This window comes from Emys orbicularis, chromosome 5, assembly GCF_028017835.1.
Source record: "Emys orbicularis isolate rEmyOrb1 chromosome 5, rEmyOrb1.hap1, whole genome shotgun sequence".
Lineage (NCBI taxonomy): Eukaryota > Metazoa > Chordata > Testudines > Emydidae > Emys > Emys orbicularis.
The window spans coordinates 126,346,635-126,364,100 of NC_088687.1; the positions used below are offsets into that span (position 1 = coordinate 126,346,635).

General features: G+C 41.7%; 1 protein-coding gene across 1 annotated transcript in view; it reads right to left on the reverse strand.

Annotated features, from left to right (window-relative positions):
- Positions 1-17,466, reverse strand: part of CFAP99 (cilia and flagella associated protein 99) — an 87,655-nt gene that overhangs the window by 19,442 nt on the left and 50,747 nt on the right. The window contains exons 10-13 of the mRNA XM_065405741.1: positions 17,138-17,342; positions 14,813-14,954; positions 12,416-12,567; positions 8,007-8,212 (exon numbers count right to left, since the gene is read on the reverse strand). Of these exons, the coding sequence (XP_065261813.1) occupies positions 8,007-8,212; positions 12,416-12,567; positions 14,813-14,954; positions 17,138-17,342 (705 nt within the window). The remainder of the gene's footprint in view (positions 1-8,006; positions 8,213-12,415; positions 12,568-14,812; positions 14,955-17,137; positions 17,343-17,466) is intronic.

Genomic DNA, 17,466 nt, shown 5'->3' on the forward strand with positions numbered 1-17,466 from the left:
GGTAGGATCAGAGGCTAAAATAGGGAAAGAACAAGTTAAAAATACTTAGGCCTGGTCTACACTAACCCCCAAATTCGAACTAAGGTACGCAACTTCAGCTACGTGAATAACGTAGCTGAAGTCGACATACCTTAGTTCGAACTTACCGCGGTTCAGACGCGGTCCACACGCGGCAGGCAGGCTCCCCGTCGACTCCGCGGTACTCCTCTCGCCGAGCTGGAGTACCGCAGTCGACGGCGAGCGCTTCCAGGATCGATTTATCGCGTCCAGACCAGACGCGATAAATCGAACCCGGAACTTCGATTGCCAGCCGTCGAACTACCGCGGTAGTGTAGACCTGGCCTTAGACAAGTTAGATGTCTTTAAGTCACCAGGGCCTGATGAAATGCATCCTAGAATACTCAAGGAGCTGACTGAGGAGATATCTGAGCCATTAGCGATTATCTTTGAAAAGTCATGGAAGACAGGAGACATTCCAGAAGACTGGAAAAGGGCAAATATAGTGCCCATCTATAAAAAGGGAAATAAGAACAACCTGGGGAATTACAGACCAGTCAGCTTAACTTCTGTACCTGGAAAGATAATGGAGCAAATAATTAAGCAATGAGTTTGCAAACATCTAGAAGATAATAAGGTGATAAGTAACAGTCAGCATGGATTTGTCAAGAACAAATCTTGTCAAACAACCTGATAGCTTTCTTTGACAGGGTAACAAGCCTTGTGGATGGGGGGAAATGGTAGACTTTGTATATCTTGACTTTAGTAAAGCTTCTGATATCTCACATGACTTTCTCATAAACAAACTAGGGAACTGAAATCTAGATGGAGCTACTATAAGGTGGGTGCATAACTGGTTGGAAAACTGTTCCCAGAGAGTAGTTTTCAGTGGTTCACAGTCATGCTGGAAGGGCATAACAAGTGGGGTCCTGCAGGGATCAGTTCTGGGTCCGGTTCTGTTCAATATCTCCATCAATGATTTAGATAATGGCATAGAGAGTACACTTATAAAGTTTGTGTACGATACCAAACTGGGAGGGGTTGCAAGTGCTTTGGAGGATAGGATTATAATTCAAAATGATCTGGAGAAATGGTCTGAAGTAAATAGGATGAAATTCAATAAGGACAAATACAAAGTATTCCACTTAGGAAGAAACAATCAGTTGCACACATACAAAATGGGAAATGACTGCCTAGGAAGGAGTACTGTGGAAAGGGATTTGGGGGTCATAGTGGACCATAAGCTAAATATGAGTCAGTGTAACACTGCTGCAAAAAAAGCAAACATCATTCTGGAATGTATTAGCTGGAGTGTTGTAAGCAAGACACGAGAAGTAATTATTCCGCTCTACTCCGCGCTGATTAGGCCTCAACTTTAGTATTGTGTCCAGTTCTGGGCGCCACATGTCAGGAAAGATGTGGATAAATTGGAGAAAGTCCAGAGAAGAGCAACAAAAATGATTAAAGGTCTAGAAAACATGACCTATGAAGGAAGATTGAAAAAATTGGGTTCGTTTAGTCTGGAAAAGAGACGACAGAGGGTACATGATAACAGTTTTCAAATACAGTTTTCAGTTTACAAGGAGGAGGGAGAAAAATTGTTGTTCTTGACCTCTGAGGATAGGACAAGAAGCAATGGGCTTAAATTGCAGCAAGGGCAGTTTAGGTTGGACATTAGGAAAAACTTTCTAACTGTCAGGGTGGTTAAGCACTGGAATAAATTACCTAGGGAGGTTGTGGAATCTCCATCATTGGAGATTTTTAAGAGCAGGTTAGACAACCACTTGTCAGGGATGTTCTAGATAATATTTAGTCCTGCTATGAGTGCAGGGGACTGTACTAGATGATCTCTCGAGGTCCCTTCCAGTCCTATGATTCTATGATAAGGGCTCTATACCAAGCCTTCTTCCAAACCCCTGCGATAGAGAATATGGAAAGTATACTGGACTACAACTGTTCTCTGCTTATCACTCACATAGAGGCTCTTGGGAAGGTGAGCCATAAGGCTGCTCTAACTTACACCTGGGGCTGGGTCGGCTCATGCACAGCCCAAGAGTCCGGGGAGCACACAGGTAGCTTAAAGCCACTTTTGCCTTACCTCTCCCTCCTTGCCCTAAATGCAGGAATGGAATAAATGAGAATCAGGCCTCAGCTGTGCAACCTTGTACATGTGTTTTGCCTCTTCAGGGCTTGTCGGCATGGCAACCTGGTTTTGTATGATGCCGCCAAATGCAGTCAAACACTCAGAAGGGTATGGACTCTTGGTGTGCTCATTTGTATGCCAATAATTGGAATGTTCTTCCACTTCACATATCATTGCTGATTTCCAAACTGTGCCAACATTACCAGTGGTTAAAGGAACATAGAATGTGCACCTAGTTCATTTCTCAAGTGTTTGTAAGCATTCATATAGTTGCCTTTGTAATGGATGCCATAGTTTCCAGTCTAGTAAAGCTAAAGGCTGATACCCTAATAATTTCTCAGGCTTCACTTTCTGTTTTGTTTGATATAATCAATTATATGCTGTCTTGATATGCTATTTTGTGGTGGTGCCTATCTATTTGAAAATTATATTAAAAGTAACCTGCATGTTCAGGACCCAGTTAGACTGAGTGAAACAAACGAAGAGCACATTTTTAAGCAAAGCTTAGTCAACACACCTTAGCTGATTAGTACTAGCTTTTAATATAAGGTGACTTGAGACTAAATGTGCTAAAGACATGTAATTTCATATTGTACATAGCAATATCTCATGAATGTCAGCTATCTGACTCATTATTCAATCCCCATAATTAATTAATTCTCTAGAAGTAATCCCTTTGGGTGGGATCCATACAACCTGAGCAATGAATCACACTGACTTGAGATAATGCAGAATTTAGGCTCTGTACAGCAGGATTAACATACAAAGTCAGCAGTTTGTTCAGATGAAATGCAAGCTGCAGGAAATTGCCAATTATCTGCAAAAAGGTTAGCAAGCGTACTGTAGTAACAGAAATGCCATCACAGACTTGCACACTATCTGATAATGCTGCTAAGTACATGCCTGGAGAACAATATTCTTGGGACACTTTACAGACACTTGTTGGTTGTGTATGTAGATTCTCCAGTCATAGCTCCCTGGCAAAGTCATGTCACATCTAGTTTCCTACATAACTATTTAAACTTTAAATATCTTTGAGGGTAAGATACTTTACTTTGAAGGAGACCTTATCTTTTAATACTGTCATCATGAGCCTGAATAAAACCACTGCCTGCAAACAAGTGTTGTTTCATTTGGGTTCTGTCATCTTTGGCATGATAGTCTGTTCTAAATAACTTTCCAAACACAGCAGCTAGGAAAACTAATTGAACTTTGGCCTTACCCATGGTATTAGAACTATTTTGATCTAAAATAACACAAAGATTGCATTTTAAAGGACTCCTGCATCAACCGAAATGCAGAGGTTACTTATCTATCACAGTAAATGCTTCTTTGAGTAGACAGCATGGAACAAAATTCTTGGTAGTATATGAGCTCTGGAAAGCAGTAACTCTGGGGGTTCCTTGCATGCTCCCTCAGAGCACTGAAAATTCAGAGCCAGGAATTTATAAGGAGCAGTGGCCACAACTCTATTTCAGTCCAATTACTCTTAATCAGAATCCACTATAGAGATACCAGACAATTGGGCAGTGCAGACTTATGCTGTCAATTGACTTGAACTACAGTTACTAAATAATAGCCTTTCTTTCTCCTTTGGGTATTGACAGCATAGAGTCCCACTCTTAGGAGATTAACTTGCAGTAATAAACCCAATCAGAGCCGGGACTACAGAGAATTAGTTAAAGAACAATTGTAGGGCTGTTCTTTGGAACTGAGCATGAGAACTGGAAGCTAAATCAATAAAATGAATTGAACTTCAAGTAGCAGCCTTCTGTACCTCAATGATAGAAACATTTCTAAGGCCTTGTCTACACTAAAGGGAAAAGTCGATCTAAGCTATGCAATTTGAGTTACGTGAATAGCGTAACTCAAATCGACATAGCTTAGATCTACTTACCGCGGGGTCCACACTACGCGATGTCGACAGGAGACATTCTCCCATCGACTCCCCTTACTCTTCTCGATCAGGTGGAGTACAGGAGTCGACGGGAGAGTCATCGGCGGTCGATTCAGCGGGGCTTCACTAGACCCGCTAAATCAACTGCTGATGCATCGATCGCCGCAGCGTTGATCCTCCGGTAAGTGTAGACAAGCCCTCAGATATGTGGAAGCAGCTGCTTTGGGCCTGATTGAATATATAAATATATATATACACACACACATATAAAATGATGGGGTCTAAATCAGCTGTTAATGCTCAAGAAAGAGACCTTGGAGTCATTGTGGATAGTTCTCAGAAAACATCCACTCAATGTGCAGCAGCAGGCAAAAAAAGCTAACAATGTTGGGAGTCATTAGGAAAAGGATAGCTAAAAAGATGGAAATTATCATATTGCCTCTATATAAATCCATGGCACGCCCACATCTTGAATACTGTGTGAAGATGTGGTCGTCCGATCTCAAAAAAGATATATTGGAATTGGAAAAAGTACTAAAAAGGGCAACAAAAATGATTAGGGGTATGGAATGGCTTCCATATGAGGAGCGATTAATAAGACTGGGACTTTTCAGCTTGGAAAAGAGAGGACTAAGGGGGGGATATGATAGAGGTCTATAAAATCATGACTGGTGTGGAGAAAGTAAATAACGAAGTGTTATTTACTCCTCCTCATAACACAAGAACTAGGGGTCACCAAATGAAATTAATAGGAAGCAGGTTTAAAACAAACATAAGAAAGTATTTCTTCACACAATGCACAGTCAACCTGTGAAACTCTTTGCCAGAGGCTGTTGTGAAGGCCAAGACTATAACAGGGTTCAAAAAAGAACTAGATAAATTAATGGAGGACAGGTCCATCAATGGCTATTAGCCAGGATGGGCAGGGATGGTGTCTCTGGTCTCTGTTTGCCAGAAGCTGGGAATAGGCAACAGGGAATGGATCACTTGATGATTACCTGTTCTGTTCATTCCCTCTGAAGCACCTGGCATTGGCCACTGTTGGAAGACAGGATATTGGGCTACATGGACCTTTGGTCTGACTCAGTATGGCCATACTTATGTTCTTATATCTTAAGACTCTGAGCCACTGACACATGACAAGCTGGTACACAAATTAAATATAAGAAGAACTAAAATACCAAACAAAACCCAAAAGGAAAAGATTAAAGTTAATCAGCAATAAAATAATAGCAACTAGCCAGGAGGTCAGGATACAATAAAAAGAAGGAATAAGACACCCATGTGTGTATGTGGGTGTACACATGCACATGTCATGTCTTGTATTGCTTTCCTTTATTTGTAAACTATTTTAGTTTAGACTTTAAGCTCTCTGGGGCAGGGACCTGCCTTCTGCATGTATGAAGCACCTACCAGAGCTGTGGGCACTATACAATAGTGAATAAAAATAAATACAATTTAGACAATCTTTAAGATATTTCTACTTGATCTATCCCCATGCTATTAGTGACTGAGGTGAATTATGAAAAGATATAGTTCCCTAACATGTCTTTAACTAAGGCCTTGTCTACACTGCAGGGGAAATTCGATCTAAGTTACGCAATTTGACTTACATGAATAGCGTAACTCAAATCAACGTAGCTTAGCTCTACTTACCATGGGATCCACACTACGCAATATCGACGGGAGATGCTCACCTGTCGACTCCGCCTACTCTTCTTGATCCGGTGGAGTACAAGAGTCGACGGGAGAGCGATCTGCAGTCAATTTAGCGAGTCTTCACTAGACCCGCTAAATCGACCGCCAATGCATCGATCGCCACTCGTCGATCCCCCAGTAAGTATAGATACAAGCCCTAAGATACACAGTCTAGCCTCTCCACATAGAGAATGAGATTTAAGGGAAGGATATTGTGAGGTTAGTGTATTGGTTAGGTGGAAATGAGAAACCACTGTAGTTGGCTATCTAGGATGATTCTAATGATATGGAATTGTTTCTGATTAACTAGAAAGTGAATGTTGTGGAGGTAAAGCTTCTGTTCCAGATACATGATTTTGGGTCTGAATATTTGGTGCTCAGAATCTATTCACAACAAAGAGCCTGTACCAATATGCTAAGGATACTTTTCAACTTTAAATTCAAATTGAGTAGATTTGTATGATGTATATTAATTAGGGCTGTCAAGTGATTAAATAAAATGAATTGCGATTAATCGTGTCATTAATTGCACTGTTAAACAATAATAGAATACTATTTATTTACTTTTTTGGATATTTTCTACATTTTTAAATATATTGATTTCAATTACAACACAGGATACAAAGTGTACAGAGCTCACTTTATATTTTTATCACAAATATTTGCACCGTAAAAAACAAAAGAAATCGTATATTTAAATTCACCTAATACAAGTACTATAGTGCAATCTCTTTATAATGAAAGTTGAACTTACACATGTAGAATTATGTACAAAAAATAACTGCATTCAAAAATAAAACAATGTAAAACTTTAGAACCTGCAAGTCCACTCAGTCTTACTTCAGCCAATCGCTCAGACAAACAAGTTTGGTTAGAATTTGCAGGAGATAATGCTGCCCGTTTCTTGTTTACGTCACCTGAAAGTGAGAACAGGCGTTCGCATGGCAATGTTGTAGCCAGCGTTGCAAGATATTTATGTGCCAGATGCGCTCAAGATTCATATGTCCCTTCATGCTTCAACCACCATTCCAGAAGACATGCGTCCATCCTGATGACGGGTCCTGCTCGATAACGATCTAAAGCAATGCAGACTGACGCATGTTCATTTTAATCATCTGAGTCAGATGCCACCAGCAGAAGGTTGATTTTCTTTTTTGGTGGTTCGGGTTCTGTAGTTTCTGCACCGGAGTGTTGCTCTTAAAACATCTGAAAGCATTCTCCACACCTCATCCCTCTCAGATTTTGGAAGGCACTTCAGATTCTTAAACCTTGTGTAGAGTGCTGTATCTATGCTTAGAAATCTCACATTGGTACCTTCTTTGCATTTTGTCAAATCTGCTGTGAAAGTGTTCTTAAAATGAACATGTGCTGGGTCATCATCCCAGACTGCTATAACATGAAATATATGGCAGAGTGCAGGTCAAACAGAACAGGAGACATACAATTCTCCCTCAAGGAGTTCAGTCACAAATTTAATTAACACATTATTTTTTTAATGAGCATCATCGGCATGGAAGCATGTCCTCTGGAATGGTGGCCAAAGCATGAAGGGGCAAATGAATGTTTAGCATATCTGGCACGTAAATACCTTGCAACGGCGGCTACAAAAGTGCCATGCGTATGCCTGTTCTCACTTTCAGGTGACATTGTAAATAAGACGCAGGCAACAGTATCTCCCGTAAATGTAAACAAAGTTGTTTGTCTTAGCGATTGGCTGAACAAGAAGTAGGACTGAGTGGGCTCTGAAGTTTTACATTGTTTTGTTTTTGAGTGCAGTTATGTAACAAAAAACTACATTTGTAAGTTACACTTTCACAATAAAGAAATTGCACTACAGTGCTTGTAGGAGGTGAATTGAAAAATACTATTTCTTTTGTTGATCATTTTTACAGTGCAAATATTTGTAATAAAAATAATAATATAAAGTGAGCACTGTACACTTTGTATTCTATGTTGTAATAGAAATCAATATATTTGAAAATGTAGAAAAACATCCAAAATATTCAATACATTTATATTGTTTAAGTGTGATTAATAGCAATTACTTTTTTAATCACAGTTAATTTTTTGAGTTAATCTCATGACTTAATTGCAATTAATCGAGAGCCCTAATTTGAACAGCAAGATTGAAATCTTGCCCATATTGAAGTCAATGGCAGAACTCCTATTAAATGGAATCAGGATTTCACCCCAAATCTTTCATTCCTGCAAATAACAAGATATTAGCAACAATGTAATATTCTAAACATCTCTATGGTATTTTAAACTAACTTCAATGCAGCTGCTCTTCCAAGTGCTGCTCTGAACAGGGAAATCTGCTCCAGTTTGTCTAGAAGAAGTTGTTCCTTGGCTTGTTTTTCATGTATTATCTGGTCTCTCTTCTCTTCTTCTGCCTTCTTCTGTGCTTCTTTCAGTAAAGCTAGGCGTTCACGCAGTTCCACTATTGACATTTCACCACTGAAGCCATAGCCAGCAGTCTACAGAAATTCAAAATCAGTGAGTGGAAAGAGAATATTTTGATCATGTTTCAGCTCAGATTGACATCATTGGGAGTTTTGACTTCAATTAAGCAGGATTTGGCCTTAACTTATTTACAAGCTACTTTCTATGGCATAGAAATAATTTTCAGAGATGTATCATAATACATGAGGCTAAGATGTGGCAATACAACTTCTCACAGAAGAAATCTCATCTAGGAAACAAACTGAACTAACCACAAATATAAAAGGCCAGTTTTATCTGGCCAGAAATGATTCTAGATAACACAACATCCAGTTTTAATAGGAAGTTTAAAAGCTAACAGCATCATTTTAAATTTGGAAAACTGTGAAGTCTGTAAAACCAGAAGGGAATATACATTCAAATTTAAATACTGAGAGCATTTGTATGCTAGTATCTGTTTTTCCACTTGTGTGGAAGAGTAATCTAACTGCAGATTATGGGCCAGATCCTGTGACATATTGAGCACCTGCATTTAACTGCTGAGGTTACTAGGAGTTAACTGTTCTGCACCTGGCAAGATCAGACCCTTAATGTCCAAGGCCAACATTTTTAAATCTGAGTGCCTAAAGTTAGGCACTGAATTCTGGATTTAGGAGCCTAAAGAGAAGCAGCCAGAGTTTCAGGGGTGCTGAGAAACCACAACCCTAATTGAAGTAAATGGGAGCTGCAGGTGGTCAGGACCTTTAGAAACTTCTAAACAAAAGTTTAGGGGTTTGATGTTTTTAGCCCACTGCCAAGCCATATATGAGCAGTAAAACTATCTGCTGTGCAGGAATAGGACCCTTCACATATTTACAGGATCACCTCAACTATTGTACCTCAAAGACTTCTGAAACGCAAACATCACAATTATGTAATCATCACACTGAGCTTCTAAGCAATCTCTCTTCCAAAAGGACATTGCTGGGTCTCGACACCATGTGCACCAGTACCTCCACCCTGTACCAATGCAATGCATGTGGGTGGGTGTGTATATAGACACAAACACTGGGCTTCTGAGTCCTTTCCTTTCCAAACCTGCACCAGTTTCACACCAAAAAACTACTATTTTTGTCTATCCTGATGAATTTTAATTTTCACATTTCAAGATGCATATCCTTGAACTATACCCTCATCTACTGTTTGACCCAGTCAGTACATTGTTGCAGAGCTGTAACACATGAAGTGAAAGGGAAATGCTTTAGTACAGGATGGAGATTCTGGTGGTGGTGTGTGAACTTAGTAGGGAGACTAAGGCCTGGTCCACACTAACCCCCCACTTCGAACTAAGATACGCAACTTCAGCTACGTGAATAACGTAGCTGAAGTCGAAGTACCTTAGTTCGAACTTACCGCGGGTCCAGACGCGGCAGGCAGGCTCCCCCGTCGACTCCGCGTACTCCTCTCGCGGAGCAGGAGTACCGGCGTCGACGGCGAGCACTTCCGGGATCGATCTGGGATCAATTTATCGCATCTAGACAAGACGCGATAAATCGATCCCAGAAGATCGATTGCTTACCGCCGGACCCGGAGGTAAGTATAGACGTACCCTGAGCAATGTCCTTTTTTGGAAGAGGATTTGCTTAGAAGCCCAATGTGGTGATTGAGTTTTAGAAACCTTTGAGGGGTGGTCCTGGAAATAGATGAAGGGGCTCCTTTTCCTGCACAGTAGATAACACTGCTGTTCATGTAACTGGAGTGCCACCAAGTGGATAGCTGAGTACATTAAAGATTATGAAAGTAAGTGAAAAGCAACAGAGAGTCCTGTGGCACCTTTAAGACTAACAGATGTATTGGAGCATAAGCTTTCGTGGGTGCGTCTGACGAAGTGGGTATTCACCCACGAAAGCTTATGCTCCAATACATCTGTTAGTCTTAAAGGTGCCACAGGACTCTCTGTTGCTTTTTACAGATCCAGACTAATACGCTACCCCGCTGATACTTGAAAGTAAGTGAGAATTTCATGGACTCAAATTCTATTTCATCTAGTTTGAAAGTGTATTTTTACAAAAGAGAAATGCAGGACAAGCAAGTAAAATGTACTAACTCAAATCGGAGTCACATCTTAAGCACTACTAGGAAATTATAATGTAAACCTAAGAGTTCTCATTCCTTTATCTGGTTGCAATTTGAATGGCCAGCTCACTTTTAGCAAACTTACACTTAGCAAGGGCTTCCCTTTGGCTTGATTTGGAATGAGTATTTCAAGTATGACTTCAAATGTGTTGTGTTCACCTGCTATTTGAATCTCCTCTCAGGAATGAGTTAGATAGGAAACCATATTTAAAACTAAATACTGCCCTTGGATACAAATGGGATCAATGGGAGCTGTATGTGAGGAGCTGACTGCAAAATTTTGCCCACTGTCAATGGCAATGAAATGAACTGGGCCTATAAATGAGAAAGTACTGAAATTCCCATCCCTTTCATTTTAATGAACCAGACAATGAGCACTGCTCCACAGCAGTATGTGTGATTGAGAAAGCTCTGTAATTCCAAGCCCTGACTACATTAAAGAACTGCTCAGACTGGTTCAATCATAAAAGTGCAAGCTGCAATGTGAGCATACAAGAGAGCCTGTTCAGGGTCCACAAAGTGCACTGCATGTATTCACAGCACTCCCTGTGAGTACTGCAGAAGTTGTGGATTGTTGACTCTTTCCCACATCCCCATGACATAGGTATATAACCTCTGAGACATAATGTCTATTTGTAGTTGTTCACATTTTTGGCTTGCTCCATTGTCTGCTTTAAATAGCTTCATCCCATCTGAAGGTCTGTATATGCATTGTGAAGAGCAGGGTCTATGCTCTAGGTGGATACCGCCTTTGGCTGATAGTGCTCTAAGGGAGAAGGAAGTTGACTTTATTCTGTTTTTCTTCGGTTATTCATTTTTTTCTCAGATAAATTGGGTTTCTCTATTGTTTTTTCTGTTCTTATTTTGTTAGGTTTATACTTGCTTTGTAGCTGATCCCAGTTTCATTCTCTTGTGTTTCCCTTTAAGGTCCCAAGAGACACTACCCAGCCAGTTCTCCCTTCTTCTCCCCATTACTAATGCAGTGTCCCCGACAGGGAATTAATAGCTTCTTTGGGAAGCAGGAGGTAGGGAAATGGAATGGGGAGAAGGGACATAAGTGGATTTTGGAGCAGTATGGCGAGGTAAGATGGTGCATTTGTTTGGGGATCTGAGGAGACGGTGAGGGGTAGCCATGCTACTAATAACTCAGGTCTCTTTTCTGCTTTTAAATCTCAGGAATTTGGGAGATACTGCTAAGGCAGCATATGGACTGCTGCACCAGCCACGCCCCCTCCATGGAAAGAAGAACAGCATCTCTCTGTTGGTTTCTGCTAACTAACCATTAGAGATTTTTTTCTTTTTGTTTTTCAGCTGAATTCCCTTGGAAGAAAGGAAAAACTAAAAGAGAGCAGTTCTGATTGTTTAAAAGTGCTAGTCAACTTTTATTTTGCTTTATCTTTTTGTTTTGTTATGCTGCTCTGGGTATATGGGGAAGGGGCAAGGGAGGAAGATGAGGTCCTGGGCAGAGTTGAGACCAGTCAAGTTTTGCATCAGGTGCTTTTGGGCCTGTATGCAGCCAGTAGGTGGCTGGCTTGAGAGGTGGCAGAGCCAATTGCTAATGTTGTCACTGAAGGGTGGGTGAGAGCATTGTGGGATTGTGCTGGGAGGACTAATTGCATCAATGCAATAGCCATGCTTGTATTTCCTGTCCAGAGACACAGTATAGGAGGCATAGCTTTACTCAGAGTCAGTGTAGTCACTGCAGTGGTATGAACACCTCTACAGCATTCCAAGCTCTATGTGTGGACATGAGAGCCCCAAGTATTGACAAAACTGTTATCATGAAGGTAGATAAAATCTAGGGGCTCTACTTGGCAATGTCTTAAGAGACATGTTATAGGATGAAATCCTAGCCCCACTGGACTTAATGGCAAAACTCCCACTGACTTCAATCGGGTTAGAATTTCATCTGTGCTCGTGATGTTTTCTCTTATAAAGTTTTCATTTTATAAACTTTGGGGAAATTCAGGTTCAGATTTAATTTTTCAATCCAAGTTGCATGTCTTGGGCTCATCTCTAATTGCATGTATCCAACATGCAATATTTTTGTATACAGTATAATTCACGTCTGTGTGAAATGTAAACATGCTTCTAAAGCAGTTATTTTTTCCTTATGAACCTACCTGGGTTAAGTCAACAAACTTGTTCCTAAAGAATGGCAGAGATTCTATAGCTCTTATCTGTTGAATCAATTCATATCTTTTCCTAAGCTTCTCCTCCTCTTCTTCCAGAGCTCGACGAAGAAGTTCTCGGCTCTCTTCAGACACTTCCTGAACTGAGAGAAAACAAATAGCCCATGTTAGCTGCACGTCTGATGCTGCAATACATCTGGAGATGAATTCTTGTACTTGTGTGAATAATGACGCTAATACTGATCTGCATATACTTCAGGTTGTTACCCTTCCCTGGTAGGAAGGATGATTAGAGAGACTAATAATTACTTTCCATCTCTAATATCTGTGATTCTGTGAGTCTTACAGACATAGAACTGAAATAAAAAGCAGTTTATACTTACAGTTGACACAATTAGTATGTAGTAATTTATTTTCTAGTTTAGACTCAAGAGACCAAAAAATAGGAAAATGCGTAGTTTCATTTACTTAAAGTACAGACTCTGTATAGCATCAGATATTCATAGATTTCCAAGCTGTATGTACTCTGGAAAGCTATGGATTCTGGCTCACTGCCAGGCTCACCTATCTAGGATAAAGACTGGCTTACTCAGTCTAATCCAGGAACCTCTTGGTGCCAACTGGCAGAGGGCGCATAGAGTTTTACAGGGATCCCCTGGGTCAGATGTATGCACATTAAGTTTACCAAAGGGTGATATGTGAAGTCTCTACCAAGAGCCAAATAATTATTGCAAAATGTATGTACAGAGAATGTTTAAGAAATTATGTACTTAAGGTATGTGAGTTAAGGCAGGTCACCAGAAGGTGATAAACATGCTGCTGTCAGGTAGGAGGGAAGAGATGCTTCTCTCTCTCTCTGGCTGGTCATGTGTGTATTGTCACTTTCATAATGGAGGCCTATCTACAGTCTGAGCCCAATGCTAATGAATAGATTGTGAAAGTGACAAGAAAGAGGCACACAGGAGAGTGTCCTGTTTATAAGTAAAGACAAAGATAACTGGGGGTACAGGGGGACACCCTTGGAGCTTTCCACCGAGGAGGCAAGTTGACAGCATGACTTGTCTCATGAAGGGAAGACCGCAGCCAAGTCTGGCTGTAATACGCTGGAAGGATTTTGGGTGAGCTTTGATCTATAAGACATGACAGTAACCAGTTAAGTAAATGTAGGTTCTAAAATGTGTTTTTATTTTATATGCAACCATTTGTTTCCAATATTTATACTTGCTATCACTTGAATCTTTATACTTTGTTAAACAAACTTTAACTATAAACTTCCCTTAGTGCTGAGTGTTAAGCAGAGCAGTAATGTGAGGTGTGTGTGGTAAGCTGGGGCATGGTGTTCCTTTGGGAGCAGTGAATCTGTGAATACTGTGAGTGTCCAACAGAGGCTGGACACTCCAGGGGGACTCTCAGAGGGCTTACGGTTGGAGTGTGCCTATTGCTAACCTGCAGAATGACAGCAGGGCCTGTGTAGGCTGAGAGGGGAATGCTTGTGTTGCCCTTGGCCAGTGGAGTTGGGGAGCTGACTCACGGCAGGCAGAGACAAGGCTTCCTCACATGAATGGCAGGTGGTAGCGAAGTACCTCACAGCCCTGGGGACCCTCAGGAAGCATCACACTCAGAAGCTAAAAACAAGAATCTTCTGCACTCTATACCTCTCAAAGCTAGGGACTGCCTATTCCTCCACTAGGTGTTAGTGCAGTCCTATAATGGAGTAAGTACCATGCATATCTTTGGATTGAGGAAGAGACCAGCTTCATGACCAGCATTAAGTCATCTGGGCTAAAGTATAAACTAGAACATCCCCTTGGAGAATTGTGGAGAGCCAGCAACATCCGCTCTCTCCACTCCAATCACTGCTCTGCTTTTTCACCCCCAATAATTTATTTTGGTGTAGAGAAGGAACTATCTCTTATCTCAGTGGCTGCTTTCTTCCTCTCCTCAGCTTGGAAGAGGCCAATAATGAATTATGTCTCCTTTAAAATTTTCAGTTGGCCCAATAAGTCTTCTCTTTAGGACACTGGAGATTCAGTATGAGTCACATGAATCTGATCACCATATACCGGGTATGGCAATCAGAACAGGCAGTCACATGTACCACTTCTGGCAGGAGTGTAGACTGGTAGCTTCAGAATGCCTGATTCTGCATCTTCCCCTTTAGCACAGGGAATAATTTCTCTGTGCGAGTAGCTTAGATGCTTTTTTCAGCTAGAGTGGGCCAAAGATTCACTTATTACATTGGGTCCACTTGTTTATGGGAACATATATTCTGGATTTCCCCACCTCTGCTTGATCAACAAAAATTTAGATGAGTTGCCCACTAAAATTAAGATAAAATGACTCTTGGAAATTTGCCATCATCTCCTAGGGGTTTGGCAACACAAATACCTATTTGCCGTTTGTACTTCTGGAGCTTCATTCGTGCTTGCTTCACATTTTTATGTCCTTCCACTACCTGCTCCACCAACTCTCTCATTTCCTTCTCTTCCTCAAGACGTTTCTCTGCATACTGGCGCATCAATTCTGCTGTCTAAACCCCAAAGAAATAACAGGCCAGTAAAGAAACTAATAAAAACAACTCTGCTCTCTTTGCTGCAAGCCTTAAAAAAGGGTAAGGACAACTGGATTAGCAGGACTGCAGCCTCTACAAAAGTAACAAGTGTGTAAGGAGGGAGACAGGAGGGAAACCCCAGTTCAAGGATTCTGATTCTGTCTCATTCTCCGATAGCAGTTCTGCAGGGTTTGTTGTAACTCTATAGCTGCAGTAACCTCTATGCCCCCTTTACAGGAAAAGAAACATGACAGGATGTTCAGAAGGCCACACAGATACCTATGGGGAGGGGAAGTTCATTTGCACCATCTCCATAGACTTATTCCCAACTGTTTCTTGGAGCACATAAGGCAGGGGTGGACAACCTGTGGCTCCAGAGCCACATGCGGCTCTTCGGAAGTTAATATGCAGCTCCTTGTATAGGCACTGACTCCGGGGCTGGAGTTACAGGCGCCAACTTTCCAGTGTGCCGGGGGGTGCTCACTGCTCAACCCCTGGCTCTGCCACAGGCCTTGCTCCCACTCCACCCCTTCCCGCCCCCTCCCCAGAGCCTGCCATGCCCTCGCTCCTCCCCCCTCCCCTCAGAGCCTCCTGCAGCCCATGAAACAGCTGATCGGGAGCGGGGGGAGGGGGTGGGGAGCTGATGGGGGGCTGCTGACGTATTACTGTGGCTCTTTGGCAATGTACATTGGTAAATTCTGGCTCCTTCTCAGGCTCAGGTTGGCCACTCCGGACATAAGGAGTTACCTTCTGCACTGGTCATGACTTACTGAGGGCTTGTCTACACAGGGACACTCAGGAAAGTTAAGGTGACTCAACTAAAGATGTGGAGTCAATGCACATTTGTTAAAACGTGTATGGATGCTCTCATTCAGAAATAAACTGGCCTGAATTTGCTGTAATTTAATCCTCCTCCAAAGAGGAGGCCAATTTACTCCTGAATGAAAGCATGCATATCTGCTTTAACTTATACACATTGACTTCACACCATTAGTTGATTCTCCTTAACTTTCCTGAGTGTCCCATGTAGACATGTTTTATTCTCAGGCAACCCTGATACAAGGCTACCTTGAACTATGGTCCCGTAATGAGCCTGCATTACCTTTCTATAATACATAGAAAGCATGTTGTCAGCTATCATCTGTATTGGCTTGTGAGAGGAGATGAATTAGCCCAAAGATTGTGCACTTGGAAGTGTATTTCATGAAACAATTGTTCAGCATAAAATATGCATGCACATCTATAAAGTATTCTCTCTGGGCTTCCCCACCATTGAGGTTCTGTATATCCCAAATAGCATAGAGCAGCGGTTCTCAAACTGGGGGTCCGCGAGGGTACTCCAGGGGGTCTGTGAGTCATCTCTGGGACCACTGGCCCCGCTGATCAACTCCTCCCCCTCCCTCCCAGGGTCTCCTGCACGCCGCAGAACAGCTGTTCAGCGGCGTGCAGGAGGTGCTGGGAGGGAGGGGGAGAAGCGGGGATGGGGCACGCTTGGCAGAGGGGATGGAAAGAGGCAGGGAAGAGGAGGGGCAGGCGTGGAGCGGAGGCGGGAAGAGGTGAGGCGGGGTGGGGCCTTGGGGAAAGGGGTGGAGTGGGGGTGAGTCCTGAGGCTTAACGGGGGTTGAGCACCTCCGGGGAAAATTAGAAGCTGGCTTGTGGGTCCGCGAAAAAATTTAAATCAAAATGGGGGTCCTCGGGTTGCTAAAGTTAGAACCGCTGGCATAGAGCATGTCAGGTGAGCTCAGACATCTGACAGACTTTTTGTTGCCTTGATCCCATTCAAACACCGTAACATAGTTATTCTTCTACTAATGAGTCCACTGAAAACAACTGCCTTTAATCTCTTGATGTCTGCACTTCTTAGTTACAAAGAATGGGAAATCCACAACGACAAGGGATTCAGAGGTAAATATTTCTTCTTTCTGTTTTTACTCACTTTAATAAACACATATTCATTATCAAATCCAATACTAGTAAACATTTTCTTTCACAACATACTAGAACTTCTGTGGATGTAAACTAAAGCACAAGATTTTTGTACTAGTTGCAAACTCCAGTTAAATACAGAGACCTACTTTGAGTGAACTTCTGTACATTGTTATAACAAGCTGTTTATTGATATAAAGCTCAAATCAAGTCTGAGCAATTCTGTAATGCTTTACCTCTTCTCTCTTTAGTTCAGCTTTCTTCTTGTTTTCCTGAATTACATTGTGACGTGCTAGAACTGCCTCCTCGTGACTCAGTTTCCCTTGTAGCCTCCTACACTCTATCTCAGCCAGTTGTTGTTCCAAATCTTTTTCACGCATCTGTTTTTGCCATTCCAGGAATTCAGATGGGTCATGAGCACCTCGTAGCAAACTTTCAAGTCTGGGAAGGAGAAGAAAACCCTTAACTCTAGGTTCCTGTATTTGAACATTTTGGCTATGAGCAAATTCTGCTTTTCAGATGAAACATTTCTTAAAAAAAAAAAAACCATTTACCTGTTTGAGTT